The sequence below is a fragment of the Channa argus genome, chromosome 18 (assembly GCF_033026475.1).
Source record: "Channa argus isolate prfri chromosome 18, Channa argus male v1.0, whole genome shotgun sequence".
Lineage (NCBI taxonomy): Eukaryota > Metazoa > Chordata > Actinopteri > Anabantiformes > Channidae > Channa > Channa argus.
Genome location: NC_090214.1, coordinates 4,692,525 through 4,708,880, shown reverse-complemented (window position 1 = coordinate 4,708,880; position 16,356 = coordinate 4,692,525). Strand labels below are relative to the sequence as shown.

The 16,356-nt window shown below is 38.8% G+C and overlaps 2 protein-coding genes across 2 annotated transcripts; both read left to right on the top strand.

Annotated features, from left to right (window-relative positions):
• The first annotated feature begins 1,065 nt into the window (after positions 1 to 1,065).
• mob1bb (MOB kinase activator 1Bb) lies at positions 1,066 to 9,159 on the top strand. Its single transcript, XM_067483404.1, has 6 exons — positions 1,066 to 1,378; positions 2,644 to 2,810; positions 4,522 to 4,615; positions 4,911 to 5,044; positions 6,378 to 6,541; positions 7,021 to 9,159. Exons 1-6 carry the CDS (start codon positions 1,365 to 1,367, stop codon positions 7,096 to 7,098), a joined length of 651 nt encoding a protein of 216 aa, XP_067339505.1. The 5' UTR covers positions 1,066 to 1,364; the 3' UTR covers positions 7,099 to 9,159.
• A 1,220-nt stretch (positions 9,160 to 10,379) lies between these two features.
• On the top strand, positions 10,380 to 15,773 carry dck (deoxycytidine kinase). Its single transcript, XM_067483881.1, has 7 exons — positions 10,380 to 10,722; positions 11,011 to 11,126; positions 13,183 to 13,376; positions 13,547 to 13,694; positions 13,942 to 14,057; positions 14,347 to 14,440; positions 15,489 to 15,773. The coding sequence occupies exons 1-7, from the start codon at positions 10,617 to 10,619 to the stop codon at positions 15,513 to 15,515; spliced, it is 801 nt and encodes a 266-aa protein (XP_067339982.1). The 5' UTR covers positions 10,380 to 10,616; the 3' UTR covers positions 15,516 to 15,773.
• The last annotated feature ends 583 nt before the right edge of the window (positions 15,774 to 16,356 follow it).

The following is a 16,356-nucleotide window of genomic DNA, read 5'->3' as shown; positions in this document are numbered from 1 at the left end:
TTTTACAGCTAGAAGTAGGAAGATATTTGAATATAGGGAAGTTAGAGAAAAGTTTAATGACATTCATTTACATGTACTACCCAAGCTAGAGCCAAAAGAAGCACATTAAATGTCAGTGAAGGCATCCTTTGAGCAAACATGATGACAAACAAGCAGTCTTTTTTTTTATTTCTATTTAACCATTTGATACATGCACAATTTTAAGACCTTCCTGTCTAAGAAGCTGTGATTGTGAGTGAGAAAGGACATGAGGGGAAATGTTCGAAACGCAATTTAGAAATGTTGCATTTTCCCAACTCCACTTTAAGGCATCAGGGCTCACTTGAACGCGCCATGATCTCCGTCTTATTCAACACTTTTAAAATGTGAAACATTTAAAATGGCATCATCTAGCGGTTATTAAAAAGTTTACAATATAATTTTCATCTTAAGTTACTATAGGGTTACGATGTTGTTACAGAAAATTTTACTAATTTACCACTATCAACTCTATTTTATTAGATAGATTTGACCAGCTAAATCTGATATATTAATGTAGGGATTACATAATTCAATACTATTTGACACAATGATGTTATTACATGTCTTGTTTATAGTGTACAATGTGGTCATTTTATAAGCAACATGTGAAATTTGTGCTTTTTCTAGATTCTCAAAATTAAGATTTTTTTTTCTTTTCACACACGATAATGAACTGTGTGTATTTGAAGTTTAGATCAGAATCAACACAACACCTGAAGATGTAACCATGCATTAGAACGGATTTTTGTTTCTTCACAATTGACTGTCATTTCAAAGACAAAAGAAGCAAATGACAACACAACTGCAGATTACAATAGTCACCACCTGTGGCTACAATTCTGCATTTAAACGTACAACTAAATTAAAGTTAATTTACACCCATGCATTGTCCAGATGGGAAGAAAACCCAAACCGTTAAGGGCAAATGCAGACGTGTCTACTAAATAACGGCGACTGTTGTTGCCGTTTTCGCCACTAGATGGCAGCGCACAACAGAACAGCGTATAATGTGCCCGGAGGGTCAGGCGAAGAAGATGCTATTACAGTCAGTACGCTGCTGCCTCTTAGCGTTTAGAGCCGCAGTCAGTGGTGGATTCCTCTGCCTTTTGAAAGATCCTGTTTTCTTTCATGCGATATACTTTGGGTTCATTTCTCTCCCGCTTGTCATAAGTAGATAGTGATAGGTATTTTGTGTCGAGGACCACTTGGGGAAGCTCGACAGGAATCGCGGAAGTGTGACAATTGATTTTGTTTTTGACAATCATTGCCTTTGCTCTGCGTACACTTTCCTTGTTAGCTGTTGGCTAAGAAGAGAAGTTTGTCTGCTGCGGTCCGAGGGAAACATGAGCTTTCTTTTGTGAGTTACAATCTAATTGGGCTATCGATGTATGTCTCGCCTTGTTTATTAGCTAGCCCTGCGTTTGGAACATGTCAATGATGCTAGACGACCAAGCTTGCTAGCTAGCTAGCATAGCAATAGCATAGTACGGGCTCAGGGTAATTCCTGGACTCGCCTCCTAATTTCTGATACGAATTGCGTTGGTTTATTTGTATTTGTAACGTCAAGGTGTCTGAATTAAAGTCGGCGTCGATAACAGATCACGAGTCACTCAAGAATACCTGGTATCATTTATTAATTTTGACACTGAGCCTTTTTAACCAGTAAGGTTGCGGATCCCCGAGCAATTTAAATGAAAGAGCCTCATAGTCCGTCTCTGATATTTGCTGGTGGGATCATTTTGTTGCTACAGGCATATCCACCTCCGCTACCACAGCAAAAACCAGAAATACCCGGAGCTATTATTTATTCAAGGTAACAGGGATATTGCTAATAAGCTAGCTACTTAAAATATGTGGATGACATAACAGGGTGGAGAGGAAACATAATACTAAATACGCCCTCTGATGAGGATGGGAGTGAAGCAATTAAAAACCCAAAGTCAAGTCGAGGAAACCCTCATTTACCGAGCAAGTGTCTGAAGTAAGGAGGGAGTCAGTTGATTTGAAGCTACACGCCACAAACTGCGACATGAGTGTCTAATGTTCATCATGACGATTTACGCCAGATACGAGCCTCCTTAAGCTGCACATTTTCCCTAATGCTTTAAATTGATGAACAAAAAATTGAACCTAAGGTTAGAAGACAACTTGGGTGTTCAGTTCAACCCCTGTCCTGTAGGATAACAGCACGAATATCCTCTTGCCCTGTTAAAATGCCATATTTTAATTTTAATATTCTCTTTAAAAAACAAATGATACCATGACGTGTTGCCTTTTTGTATAGTTTGGGATTTTAGGATACACAGTTGTGATGACTTCTGTTGGTGATGAATTCTTGTTTAATAGGGCAGGCAGAGATTGAACACAGTACTTCTCCAAATGGCCTCATTTTAAACAGTGAGACACTGTTCTGGTCATCCACTTTGATTCTGTCAGGCTTGTCCCTTTAAATGGTGGTCAGTCCTTTTCGTAGCTTCTTCTTTTGATTTGTCTTTTTTTTTTTTTAAATACTGTAACATTTTGTTAGCCTACCTATAGGTCTTAACTCGCGATTAGTCGTCCTGTCTGATTGCCTCATTAAGTATTGCTGTCTTTGTCTTCCTCTTGAAATGTGACTCACAGTGGAAATCGTTCATCCAAGACGTTCAAGCCCAAGAAAAATATCCCAGAGGGCTCTCATCAGTACGAGCTGTTGAAACATGCCGAGGCTACATTGGGAAGTGGAAACCTGCGCATGGCCGTCATGTTGCCTGAGGGTGAAGACTTAAATGAATGGGTTGCAGTCAACAGTAAGCACCAGGTTTACGTTTTTCCCTCTCCCTTGATACACCCTTTACTTACTTTAACAGAGCTTTAAATCTTCTCCCACTCTTCTCAGTGCTGCTACAATTTCAGGTTTGCTCTGTTCTACTATTCCTGAAATCTCAATTACTCAGTTGAGAGTGAAGTACCAGGGTGTGAGATCTTGGCATTTCATTCAAACATCATGAGCAGTCATGCTGGAGAAACCACTGTGAATGTTAAATAGACTTTATTGTGTGTGCTGTGAGAGTCTTGTTTGCTTTCCCCTAAATGGTCCTCTTGCCTTTAAGAGTTGACATAATGTCAAGTGTTTATTAAAAAGCCCTTCTACTTAGTTCAAGCGAAGTGATGAAGATTTGAATTTAGATTTGACAGGTTTTTTTGCACTGGTATATAGGCAGGCAACAAAAGTGTAGGCTATGCATCATAAAATGATTGTTGATTTGACTTGTGCTGTCATTGAAAACTGTTATTAGCTGCATTGTGTTTGAAGGAAGTGGACTTGATGTTTCTTCAAATGTTTTTAGCTAGTTTGAAAACCCTTTAAAGGCCAAGACAAACATGACGTTTAAAGAGAGCGACCATATTTTTGCCCCGTTTTTTACTCTCTTAACAAATATCTCGTGTTTTCTCAAAGGACAGTTTGTTTTTTTTAACTGCACCAGTGAATCTAGATTAGTTAAACTGCAGTGCTTTGATTCTCCTATTTCGTAAAAGTTCAGGCGAAATGAATCAGTGTTGATGTAGGTTTAACTTGCATAATAAAGGGAAGTCAGAAAAAAACTGCTGTGTAGCAACTTCTCCCAATAGCAAGTTTAAATGGCTACACACATGATCTTCGTTCACAAGCACCAGCTCACTTAATTTGTTTAACATTTTTTTCTTTCTTCTTTTTTTAACTTGCAATTGGAATTGACAGCATAGGAAGAGACAAAGGGGCCCCAGACCCAATTCAACTGGGGAGGTTATTTTATATGTAACTTCACTGCAAGGCTTTGTTTTTAATGAATGAATTCTTGCAGCATATTCTTATTACCTGAGGAGCTCTAATGTCTTGTGACTCTGTCTCTTTGCATGCACTCTATTTCATTCTGGGCCCTTCACAAACCTGTCATGGTAACAATGACTTGTTGTGTCAAAGTGGGGATCTTGACTCATGTCTTTTTATGGAGCATTTAAACTTTTGCTTAGTTGCTTAGAAGGATAACAAATTGTTAGAAGTCAGTGATAAGAGACATCAGCTGGGTATTACCTTGAAATATGCAGTATTATTAATGTCAAATCTTCATCCAGACAAGTATCCAAACATTTTAGATTAAAATGTCTTCATGGGAGACTGGGCAAACACTAATCCAACAGTGACGAGCCAGTGTTTCCTAAACAGGACCTCACATATGGCATATGTCACATCAGCTGTTCAATATGTATTTTTTTTTCTCTTGAGATGAGCAAATGGGGCAGACTGCCCCTGCCAACTATTTAAATGGATCTCTCCCACTGATGGAAAGCCAAAGTTGGCTGCGCGCCCCTGGGAATGTACGATAACGGTTTGTGCCAGATAACTGGAGAGTGCACAGTTTGGATTGGGCGGTGAAGTGGGGATGGGTAAAGGGTGTGTGTTTTGCTGATACACATGGCATTTAATCTCATGCATGCTTGAATTAAGCGTGTTCATTTAAGATTTTTCTTTTCCTTCAGCTGTGGATTTCTTTAACCAGATCAACATGTTGTACGGCACGATCACAGACTTCTGCACAGAGGAAAGTTGCCCAGTCATGTCTGCAGGCCCTAAGTAAGTGTATTGTTGTAGGTGTGCAAGTTTCCTAGGTTTAACCAGCCCACAAGTCAGGTTGGGTTTATTTTCAGTGGTTCAGAATTACGTCACAATCGGAAAGACCCACCAAATACAGCACACAGCAAATATAATACATCCTGAGTCTATACTCTCCTGCTGCCAGTCTTAGTGGATTCTCAGTGGACGTTTTACATACTACAGTGGCATCTTGAGCTCACTAGAGTTAGATGGGCTTTGGCAAGGCCCAATGGGGTTTATTTCATGTATTTTTAATCTTCTATATTTCTTGTAGGTATGAGTACCATTGGGCTGATGGAACCAACATTAAGAAGCCCATCAAATGCTCTGCACCCAAGTATATTGATTACCTCATGACCTGGGTACAAGACCAACTGGATGATGAGACACTTTTCCCATCAAAGATTGGTGCGTTTGTGTGTGTGTGGCTTCTATTAGTGCTTAGCTCTAAAGAGGAGCAACTTGTATTTACACCTGCTGAATGTCAAATTATCAGTTATGTGTTGATAGGTTGTAAACCATCAACACACAAAGCTATTGTTAGATGGAAAAGTGGTCCTGCAACTGTTAAAGGGGCTTTTAATACTGAGACGTGAAGGGAGTAGTGTTGTCCTTGTATAATTCAGCTGCTATGCAAAATAAATGGATATTAAAGCTTATAAAATGTAAATCACTCGCACATATCTTAGCAGCAATATAACCAGCCTTGTTACTTATCAAGTGACTTGCCTGGAATGCTAAAGAAATAGAATGTTAAATAACAATAATGCTGCATGAGATGAAGAAAAAGCTCGAATGAGAAGCCGTCTTCAGGTGAAAAATGTAATATGTCATCAGCAAAGTACATTTAATTATCTCTGGTTAGCTTATTTGAGTATCCAGTAATGCAATATTTCAATATTAACTTCCAGCAGACGGTGTTGAGAAATGGAGTTGAACAGGAACCAGCATGTGTTAATGTCTGATGGATACCTCAGTACACCTCAGAGGAAGCAGTCAGTGACCAAAGCTTCTCCTTCGGAGTCACAGAATTGGCTTCATTATTCAAATTCAAGTCACAATTATATTTTACTGGTGTTTATTTTGTAGCAAACAAAATGGGACGGCACTTGTAAAATCATTGTTTCATCGTACTTTCCAAATGAACAAGTATTTGGAAGTGGGCGGATGCACATGCAGCCGTAGCTGCTAGCTTTAATAAGAAACTCTGTATCCTGTCATTTAGGGCTTCTTTTGAATAAATGATGTTTAATCTATGTACAATGCAAGAAGAATGTACTTGGCAGCAGTTCACTGGATCATAGCAGATCTGTGCAATGCAACTGTGTAGAGAAGTGTAGGGAGCCGACCTGTTGTAAAAACATTACGATTTCCTAACTACAGTGTTACAATGAGATGGTTCTGTGTTGCAGTCGTGATTGTTTGCACTTCCTGCATCTCCTGCTGTGACCTGCCTGTGAAAATATTTGCTGTGCAGGAGAACATACTGCAGCTGCACTGAACTTGTTAGGATGACCAGAAGCAGTAGGAAATAAAAAACATTGTTGCATGCAGCTTGAGTAACTGAGAAAACTGCTTTGGTTAATCCTCCCAATGCATGTCTCAAAGAACCAATTAGAGTTTGTAAATGGTGACAGATTATTAGACGTTAAATACCTCCCGGACCAGGCATTGTATTATTGTTGATTTTGTTGAGCTGGTTAATGTAAGTGGTTTTCTTTCTTGCCATCTTGTTCCCAAGGTGTTCCCTTTAAGCGAAACTTTATGTCCGTGGCGAAGACCATCCTGAAGCGCTTGTTCAGGGTCTACGCTCACATCTACCACCAGCACTTTGACTCTGTCATGCAGCTGCAAGAAGAGGCCCACCTCAACACATCATTTAAACACTTCATCTTTTTTGTTCAGGTAAAAATTAAATAAAATTTAAAAAAGACCTATAGAATGTAAGTTGTTTTTTATGGTTGTATTTTTTTTTTTTTTTTTTTAACTGCGCAACAAACAGGGTTTTCCTAAGGTTCCCTGTGAGCTGGACGACACCAGGGCTTATTTCAAACACTAAGTAGTGTTACTTTTGCTGTATGTTTGAAAAGCACACAACGTCAAGTGATTGCACTGTTTACAAAAGGAAACAATAGAAATATCTCAAGCCATGTTGATGGTACAGAGCATTATCCAAACAGTTGCATGCACATAGTTATCTCACCATTATATTTAGTTTTGTTTTGATGTGTCCCCTAAATGCCTTTTTATTTGGCACTTGGCTGTGCTGCACCTAAGCCATTCTGTGGTAGGGAAAGTCCTGTTACACTGTATGTTGGCAAAACGCATGTAGTACACAGTTAATCTCTGACATCATTTGCCTCCTCTCCTTTTGTCTTTTTCAGGAGTTTAACCTCATTGATAGGAAAGAGCTGGTCCCACTACAGGAGCTGATTGAAAAGCTGACGACTAAGGATAGATAAACAGCAATGTAATTCTTATTTTGTCGGTCTTCTAGTTTTTGCACAGATACCCACCCCACCCTGGCTGTATGTATGCAGTATATACTATATTTCCATTTGGGGAAATGTTTTAATAAGACCAGGTAGAAGGAAGGGTCTTGATAGGTTAAAGGCACCAGGACTGATGCTATCAGGGATTACACACTTAATTCAACAAACCACAGATTCAGATATTATAGAAAATGGTTTTAGCTATATAGAAAAATCCCCAGTATTCTGTCACATCGTCCATTGAGGGTAGTATAGACATTAGCTTTCTATTAGACTGCACATTTTTCCCTCTGGGTGAAGTCAACACAACACTTTTTTTCTACCTGACTGCTGGGGAGAATAAGTAAACTGTATGTATGAATGATAATAGGAGGGGATTGTTAGGGTTAAGGCGAGATTTTAAGCCACTTCACCACCAGTAGCTGTAGTTATTTTTCTTCATGAATCTACATCGAAGCTGGATTTCAGGTTGCTACTGTTCATGTCTACAATAGCCCATGTTATGTCAGTAAAAAAAAAAAAGGATCCCAAGTGCCTAGCATGGCTCATAATTGCCCTGTTTCAGCAGTGACTACTGTAAGAAGATAAAGACCATACATCAGTCGCACTACTGACACTACATTCAATTTTCTACCCCACCTCCCTTAAAGTTTCCATGGCTCCAAATTCTCTTGTTACACTGCTTTTATATTTGTTATGTACGTTGGTTCACTCCAACAACGTACAGGTCACCAAGATGATCTCTGTTTAATTAGAAAGTTTCTCTTGGCCATGTTTTCTGTGCAGCTTATGATAAATGAATGTGTTTAAGGATTTAGAAGTGAGGTTAGCTTTTTAGCGGGGACTAAAATGAACTAAACTTTTAGCCCTTTTCTAGTGACCTGTTCCTCCCCCCGCACCCCCCCGTACCTAAACAAGAAACAAATTCTGGAAAAGACATCTCAAATCTTCTAAAACCTTAAATTGTACATAAATGCCCACACACAGACATATAGAAATGTGTGTTTCAAGTCCCAACTCAGTTGAAAAAGTGCAAGCAGTTTGAATTGGATTTTGTTACATCCCTTATCTCAGTAGCCATAAAGCACTTTGAACAAATTTCCTGACCTCTCTTGCCTGAATGTTTAGACCGTGCTTTGGCAGAAGCTGGGTCATATGACCTGACCTGATCACTTGATTCAGCTTCTACGTACCATAGTTGGTTTCCTCCCTCGTATTACCCCCAAATGAATGTTGACTTGCTTAAAACCTCCTCTGAAATCGGCTAAAAGGCACAACAGATATTTCTTACGCTTTTGTATGGTCTCGGTTTTTTTTTTTTTTTTATTGCTGTGCTGCAAACAGCAGATGCATGTACCCTGTCCCCAAATTCAAAGTGTAGTTATACTATGCAATAATTGACACAACACTAAAAAGAACACAAGTTGGCTCGTTCATAATTTCTATCAAATGTTATCATTTCTTTATATTGCTTAAATTCTGCTGTATGACTAAAAAGTGAAATGGCTTTTTATTTGGGTTTGGTTTCACAAAACGGTGGCATGAACATTTTATACATCTTTCTATTTGAAATTTGTCAGAGTGGTGTAATACTTCGACGCACACATGTAAATACAGAAGATTAGACCTGTCTGAAAACAATTTTCAGCAAGCGTGGATTGGTGGCTTTTGGACAAAAGAATGCATTGAGTCTCTTTAGATGCTGCTTCCCCCCCTTTTTCCTTCCTCTAGTTGGATATTAAAACTCTAGTTTGTTTGTTTTTAATGATTGAGTATCCTTGTTTCGCCTTCATTGTTATTATGAATGTTACTGCTCACCAGATATCTCAGTTTAATAGAAAACCAGTCATCTTGAAAGCATTTCATCCTTATGAAATGCTCGTAACATAGCCTATTGCCCACAGTTTTTTCCTCCTTGACTGTAATAATTGATGAAATGTTTGTAAATAATGGCCTGATAGGAGTTTTCAACGCTACTGAATTGATTTATGCTGTTTACAAGGCAAATAAAGGTGGTCTTGACTATTTGAATTGGTTCTACGTTTACTATGAACAGTGAGCTCAGTGCAGTCTGTACTCAACCAGTGTATTTAGGTACAGTTTTCTGGTATTGTAGTATTTTTACTTCTCTCTTCTCTCCTTATAATGAACTGCATTTCAGATTGAAATATTGTACCTTTTCACCCCATTTTGTACTTCACAGCTAGACAGCCTCTTCTCAACTATCCTTTCCATGCTAAATTTATAATTTTTGTAATATTGTGAACAGATTTAAAGTAAAGCCTAAATACATAACTAGCCGAATGCAGTTAGAAGAAACTACAAATTTCAATTCCTACTTCCATATTTCTGCACCCAAAATAACGATTCACTAGTGATACTGAGGAAATATACAACATAAAAGCAAACAAACACATTAAATATTGTGACATGATACTACTGAGATTACATTTCATTACCAATACTTTTGTATATTTTGCAGGATTTTTTTTCTCTTCAATTGCTAAACTGGGAAGGTGGCACTGTTACTTAAAGTGAAGAAATTGGCAAGCGTTTTGATGTAGTTCCCTTTTTGCTACTTTCTTACACCCACTCTACAACCTTTCAGAAGAAAATGCTGCTATTTATCAGTTTTGTTACTGTTTTCCAATAAAATAACACTGAGCCTTTACAGAAAATTCTACAGGTACATCATCTGCTTAAAAAAGGTTTGTTGGGTGTAATAATCAAAATTAAGAGGGGAAGACACCCTGACAATGTTCACTTTCTGTAATAAATAAAAATGTGTTATTTATCTCTCTCTCTCTCTCTCTCTCTCTCTCTCTCTCTCTCTCTCTCTCTCTCTCTCTATATATATATCTATATATATATCTATATATATATATATCTATATATATATCTATATATATATATATATATATATCTATATATATATCTATATATATATATATATATATCTATATATATATATCTATATATATATATATATATCTATATATATATATATATATATATATATATAAAATCTATCTCACTGGAATTGATTGGTTTAGAAAATATGCAATATTATTTAATAAAATACCCAACAGCAGCTGTATAAAATATTTCCACCTTAAGTACTGCTGCTTACTTCAGACTGTTGGTAACATAGTATTGAGACTGATTATTTTACATAAGTACTTTCACTAATGGTCCTTTGCTAATCTTCATATACTTTAACTTAAAGTAAAATGATTAGGGTTGTTGAAAGTAAGGCTTTCACTTCTTATAGCGTCCTCTCGGTACTTTTACTTGAGTAGATGGACGTTTGCATGTAAACACAGCAGACCGGAGCCACAGCTGCTGCTTCCTTCCTGGGCGGAGGCGCGTCACTGTGTCCCGCCGCTTTCTGACGCTTCTTGCCGCCAAACTTTGAAACAACGCGGAGCAAGCAGCAGCTGCAAAATCGGTCTTAAGTAGGAAATAAGACTTTTATTCACCAGCTGAAAATGCCGATTATCCCGAAGAGACCCTGCCCCGATCCACAGGACGGCACGATGAACGACTCGATGGAGGAGAAGAAGATAAAGCGGGTTTCGATCGAGGGAAACATCGGTGAGTAATTTACGTTTCACCTCGCAAGATGCTTAAAGCTTTAAAGGTTTTATCTTCCAATGTTTAGAAGATGGTACATGAGGCTGAATTTGTGTAATCGCAGCGATCATTTTACTGTGTATCGAGGATATTTTTATGATTAAACGTTTAGCGCCAGCTGCTATTTACTGCCACTAAAAAGTAGAAAGTATTATAACTGGTAGCTCATAAAGCTGCACAATGTGCACTGAGCTCGGTATCTTGTACGAATTGATCATGTGTGAATGTTTTCATCCCCTTTGTGCTCAGCCGCGGGCAAATCTACGTTTGTGCGCCTTTTGGAGAAGGAGAGCGCGGACTGGGAGGTGGTGCCGGAGCCGATCGCCAGGTGGTGCAATGTCCAAACGAACGGCAGTGACTTCGAGGTACTGGCACACAGTTTTCCTCCACCTTTGCCTAACCGTTCCAAGTCAGTGGTGACAAGTGGCATCCAAACACAGAGGCATTAAAAAAAAAATGGAACCAAACGGCTCCACATGAGCAAATCTACCAAGTGCTTTGCTGCCAATTTAAGCCAAAATAGTTTTATCAGCAGACATTAGAAATAAGTGGAATAAATGTCATCATTGTCACTCAGATCCTCAGAGACACATGATCACTGCTTACTGATTCAGCATTGCAGGCAGTGCACACCTTAACCTAACTTGGAGAGTCTGCATCTGTATTTAGACTGCAGCTGCCACCTATCTATAAATCCACACTGCCCACTGTTATACCACCACCACCACTAGCACATACCCACAAGAACAGATGGTCCCACTCTGGACATGATGTCACTGGGGGCAAATATCACTAACCTCTCGCTCAGGGGCAGGCTTACAGCTTTGTTTGCAGCATATTGCTGCTGCTGCTGCTGTTTATGCACCAATGAGCTGCACATTCAGATGTTTCCTTAACATATATATGAGACAGTTAAGGCTGTCATGGCGTCTGAGTGTAAAGTCACATGACAAGGCTCAAACAGCTCAAATAATTAAATTAGCAAGTGGAATGAATACGCTGATTGCATTCTGTTTAATTGAAGCATGGCTCTCTTTTAGTAGTGGGTGATTGCTCTTAATGCAAAATGATCCGTTTTATGGTAATCATGATGTTTCTAATTGGATCCAAAACTAATCTTAAGTCTCACAAGAGTAGGAAAGTAAAAGTGGAATCCAAATCATCTCAAATACAGTAGTATTATCTGTACATTACGTTTCTATTACAGTTAAGCGGAACACAACACTACTGTATACACCATAACAGAGAGTAAAATGATAAGGCGGTGATATTATTAGAAAGTATTAATGCAGTATGTAACAGTTATATAGAGTCTCCCAGCAAGGCTTCTTGTTCATCTGCTGTCATGGCTGCAGGGCCATGCGCCCTCTGCTGATCGTGGGATATGGTGAAGTCTGCAGAGCTGTCACAGAAACACAGGGCGACTTCGTTAGGCTTAAAAGCCTTTAAACTGGGTGATATTCAGAAACGGATTGAGGTTTAGGTTTTTCCACTTTTGGGAAAGTTACACTGTGGGGAACAACATTGGCCATCTGTTATTTTGCCGAACAAACAATCAACTGAGAAAGTAATGCGTACATTTGTGATCTTATACGGCAAGTATAGCGTAAGAGAACTATATAAAACACAAAAGGTGTCTTACAAAGCTGCCAGTGCAAACTCAGATGAACAGATTTTACCAGTGCGATTCTTGTATTGCTACATACTTTTTTTTTTCTTTTTTAAATATGTGCTCTTATCTTAAACTCATCTACTCAGGCTCATTTCTTTGAACAAGTCTTGTCCCTATTATAGATTAGATCATATTCAACTTTAATGACATTGTGCAGGTACAAAGCCAATGAAATGCAAATATCAACTAACCACAAGTGGACAGAGAGATACGTGGTGCCATAAATCCTACTAATACTGCAGTACACTGTGTGTGTGCAAAAGAGGGTCAAAGAGTTGGTATGTCGAACAAAAACACCAGCTGGCAAAGGTGAAGCTAATTCAACCACTTTATGTACTTAGAGTTGGATAATCTAAAATACATTAGTATTAGTTATGTTTTTATGATTATTAATCGCTGAGCACTTGCACAAAGTAACTATTAACAGAAGCAGCAAATTACTGTAGTGGAGTAAAAAAGTACAATCATTTTCTTGTAAAGTGAAGTAAAAGAAAGTCACAACTATCTTAAAAATGTACTTGTGTACAGTACTTGAGTATGTGTACTTATGTACTTTCCACTTGGACTATACTGCTGTAACGTATGGATTCAAAATTCAAACAACTTTATTAATCCCAGTGGGAAAATACGCAGCTGCAGCCTTGCTGCAGCTGCGCTAAAAGGAAGGAAAAACACAAAAACAACTTCAACAGCAGCCGGTAGGAAATGAGAGGCCTTCATTTGGATTCACAATATCACTAATGTCATAGGAGCTGACCACATCGCAGAGGAGCGGCGGAAACGTATTGCAGATGATGTATGAGAAACCGGAGAGGTGGGCCTTCACGTTCCAGAGCTACGCCTGCATAAGCAGAATGCGCGCTCAGATCAGGTCAGCCAATGGGAAGCTGCGAGAGGCTGAGAATCCTGTGCAGTTCTTCGAGCGGTCCATCTACAGCGACAGGTAACAACTGTTTATCATTTTACCAAAGCTGCTTTGTGAACTTGTGGCTAGCGAACGCACACAATCATGCAATTTAACAGTCTACTACATTTTGTACATAAATTGTCCTTTTTTTTAAATTTAAGTTTAATATCCTTATGCTTCCTTTTCCTTTAATCCAAATGTGCTAGGTACATTTTTGCAGCCAACCTCTATGAGAGCGAGTGCATGAATGACACTGAGTGGTCTGTGTACCAGGACTGGCACGGGTGGCTGCACAGCCAGTTTGGCAAACAAATTGATCTGGATGGCATCATCTACCTCAGAGCTTCACCGGAGGTACTCAATTGGGTCTCTATTCAGTTTCGTAAATAACATGCACAATGAAATGCAGAGTTTTGCTTTTTGCTACTATTAACCATTGAACAATTGAAATCACATGCAACAAATTTGTTCGTGTGTGTGTGTGTGTGTGTGTGTGTGTGTGTGTGTGTGTGTGTGTGTGTGTGTGTGTGTGTGTGTGTGTGTGTGTGTGTGTGTGTGTGTGTGTGTGTGTGTGTGTGTGTGTGTGTGTGTGTGTGTGCAGAAATGTTTAGAGCGACTGCACCTGAGAGGCAGAACAGAAGAGCAAGACATTCCTCTGGAGTATCTGGAGAAGCTCCACTTTAAGCATGAGAGCTGGCTGCAGCACAAGACTATGACGTGAGCAACCACATGCACAAACACACACACATTGGATGTCTGCACCAGAAGCAGAAGTGTTTCTGTGAGAACAATGAATGAATTTGCACTTTACGTAAATAAAAAAGAGGATCTGCAACTGATCTGAAACACTATGTTACTTAATGTGACTGATCTTGGAGTCTCATGCAATAATGTGAAGGCAGCTGATTCCATGTGATCTGCATCTGCCACATGAATGTGCTTAAGAGATAGATCCATGCTGTTTCCTGGATGCAACTTGTTAAATCAATGTTCCTTCTTCACACAGAATGGAGTATCTTGGTGATGTTCCAATCTTGACCATAGATGTCAACGAGGAGTTTAAGGGAAATGATCTCAAGAGCGCTGACATGATTGAGAAAGTGAGTGAAAATTTAAAAGTGTTAAATTATCTTTTGGATTTGTCTCCTTGATCCATATGTTCCAAAGGAACTTTGAGCTGCAACATATTGAGGTCAAACACCCCCGTTGGCCTTAGCCCACTATAAAACCTACTTTTACTGAAGTATTTTCAGTTTGTGCTGTTTTATACTTAAACTTTGTGAGATAACTGATAAAAATGGTTCACTTTTTAAACACACGAGTTGCTAGATATTTCACAGATTTATTCAATTGTATCAAAAATAATGAAATAACAGAAGCCTTCATAAAAGTCAGCGCTGGTACTGGGCTTCAGATTAGGACCATCTCCACTCCCTTCACCGTCTAAAATGCTTCTTACGAGGTTGCTGTGGATCAGGAGTGGGTGTCTTTACTAATTGCAGGGTTGGCGGTTTGATTCCCACCTCTCCCTGTCTGCGTGCCAAAGTGTTTTTGGACACTAAGTCCCAAGTTGCAAATCACTTTGGGTTAAACCAAAAGACTAAAATTGTAAATATTACATAAGACCTAACAAGGACAGTTTAGTACCACTACCAGCACAAACCAGTCCCGTAAAGGGTTTCGTGGACCTTACTTTTGATTGTTTGTGGCCGAAGATGCCTGGATTACAGACAGTTTGTAAAGTTTGAAGTGAACACTATCACTCAGGGAAACAACCTTTATTTCTCTATTGTGCACAAACCCACATTGGAAGTATTCAAAAAGTTCCTATTTTGGCGTGGAGCTTGCAGGGGTCACTGAGGTTACATATCTGGGTGTAATCTATCATATACTCCACACACATTCACGCACTCTTGTTTCCTCTGTGGGAATGTAACCTGAAGAGTTGCTTATGTAGCAATTTCATGTTTGATGGTAAATACAAGCACTTTTCTCAAAGGTCTATTTAAGTGTCTTTAGTGCAGTAACCCATGCAGTGTTTACACAGATGAACAACTAGTTTTCATCATCTACAATGAATTTCGGAACTAAATAGATCATATTAAATATCTATAATTCTCATGCTAACAGTTTGTTTTTGTTTTTCAGGTGAAAGAGTTCTTGAGCACATTGTAGATCTCCTGATGAAGGGAATTAAAGAGAGTGACCAGAGGAGGAAAGTGTGGATGGAGTGTTACTTTACTTTACTGTACAATAATTAGATGCCCCAACCGTGAACGCTCTTCTTTTACATTTTTGTATAAAATCATTTTAAATATTTTGATCGCTGTTTTCTTGTGTATGCTTTGTATTTATCTGTGTCGGTGTGTGCAAATGCGCATTGTTCTTAAGAGGCAACAATAAAGCTGAAGTGCAGTGCTTGGAACAAATGGATGTTTAAGTTTTCTACCCTACTTAAATCCAGTTTAAACCTAATTGTTGTTTTCCTCATTCAAGTGTCAGAACAGCTCTTATTGTAGAGCACGGCTCCGGTCCAAAACGCACCAGAAGATGTCGCCAGTTGCCACATCAGCACTCCGCTCACCTCTGTTTGACTGATGGAGCCTTTACCAGTTGGCTCCAATAGGATTGGAACAAAGCTTCCTTAAATAGAGGCTTTAATTTATACTTTTAATACCTTTTAATTACAGAAATGAGAGCAGGGTGTGGACCAATGTGAAGCTTTTGGGCTTTTCGGGGCTAAATATTGCTAAAATATTATCCGTTGCAAAAGCCCAAAATAAATGCTTATGCATTGCAGCCTTTATTATAAAAGAATGATGAATTAATGTTTTGGTGACTTTTAACGTGTCTTAAAAGTGAACGAATGTGTAATATAGGTGCGTAATAGACAAAATGGGCCTCACGCATTAATCGTCTGACACTTTGACAGTGTCATTCATTTCAGATTTGCTTCTTTAAAGGAGAAAGTGAGAAACAGACTTATTTGTTCAAGTGTCGGTTGCGCCACCTAACT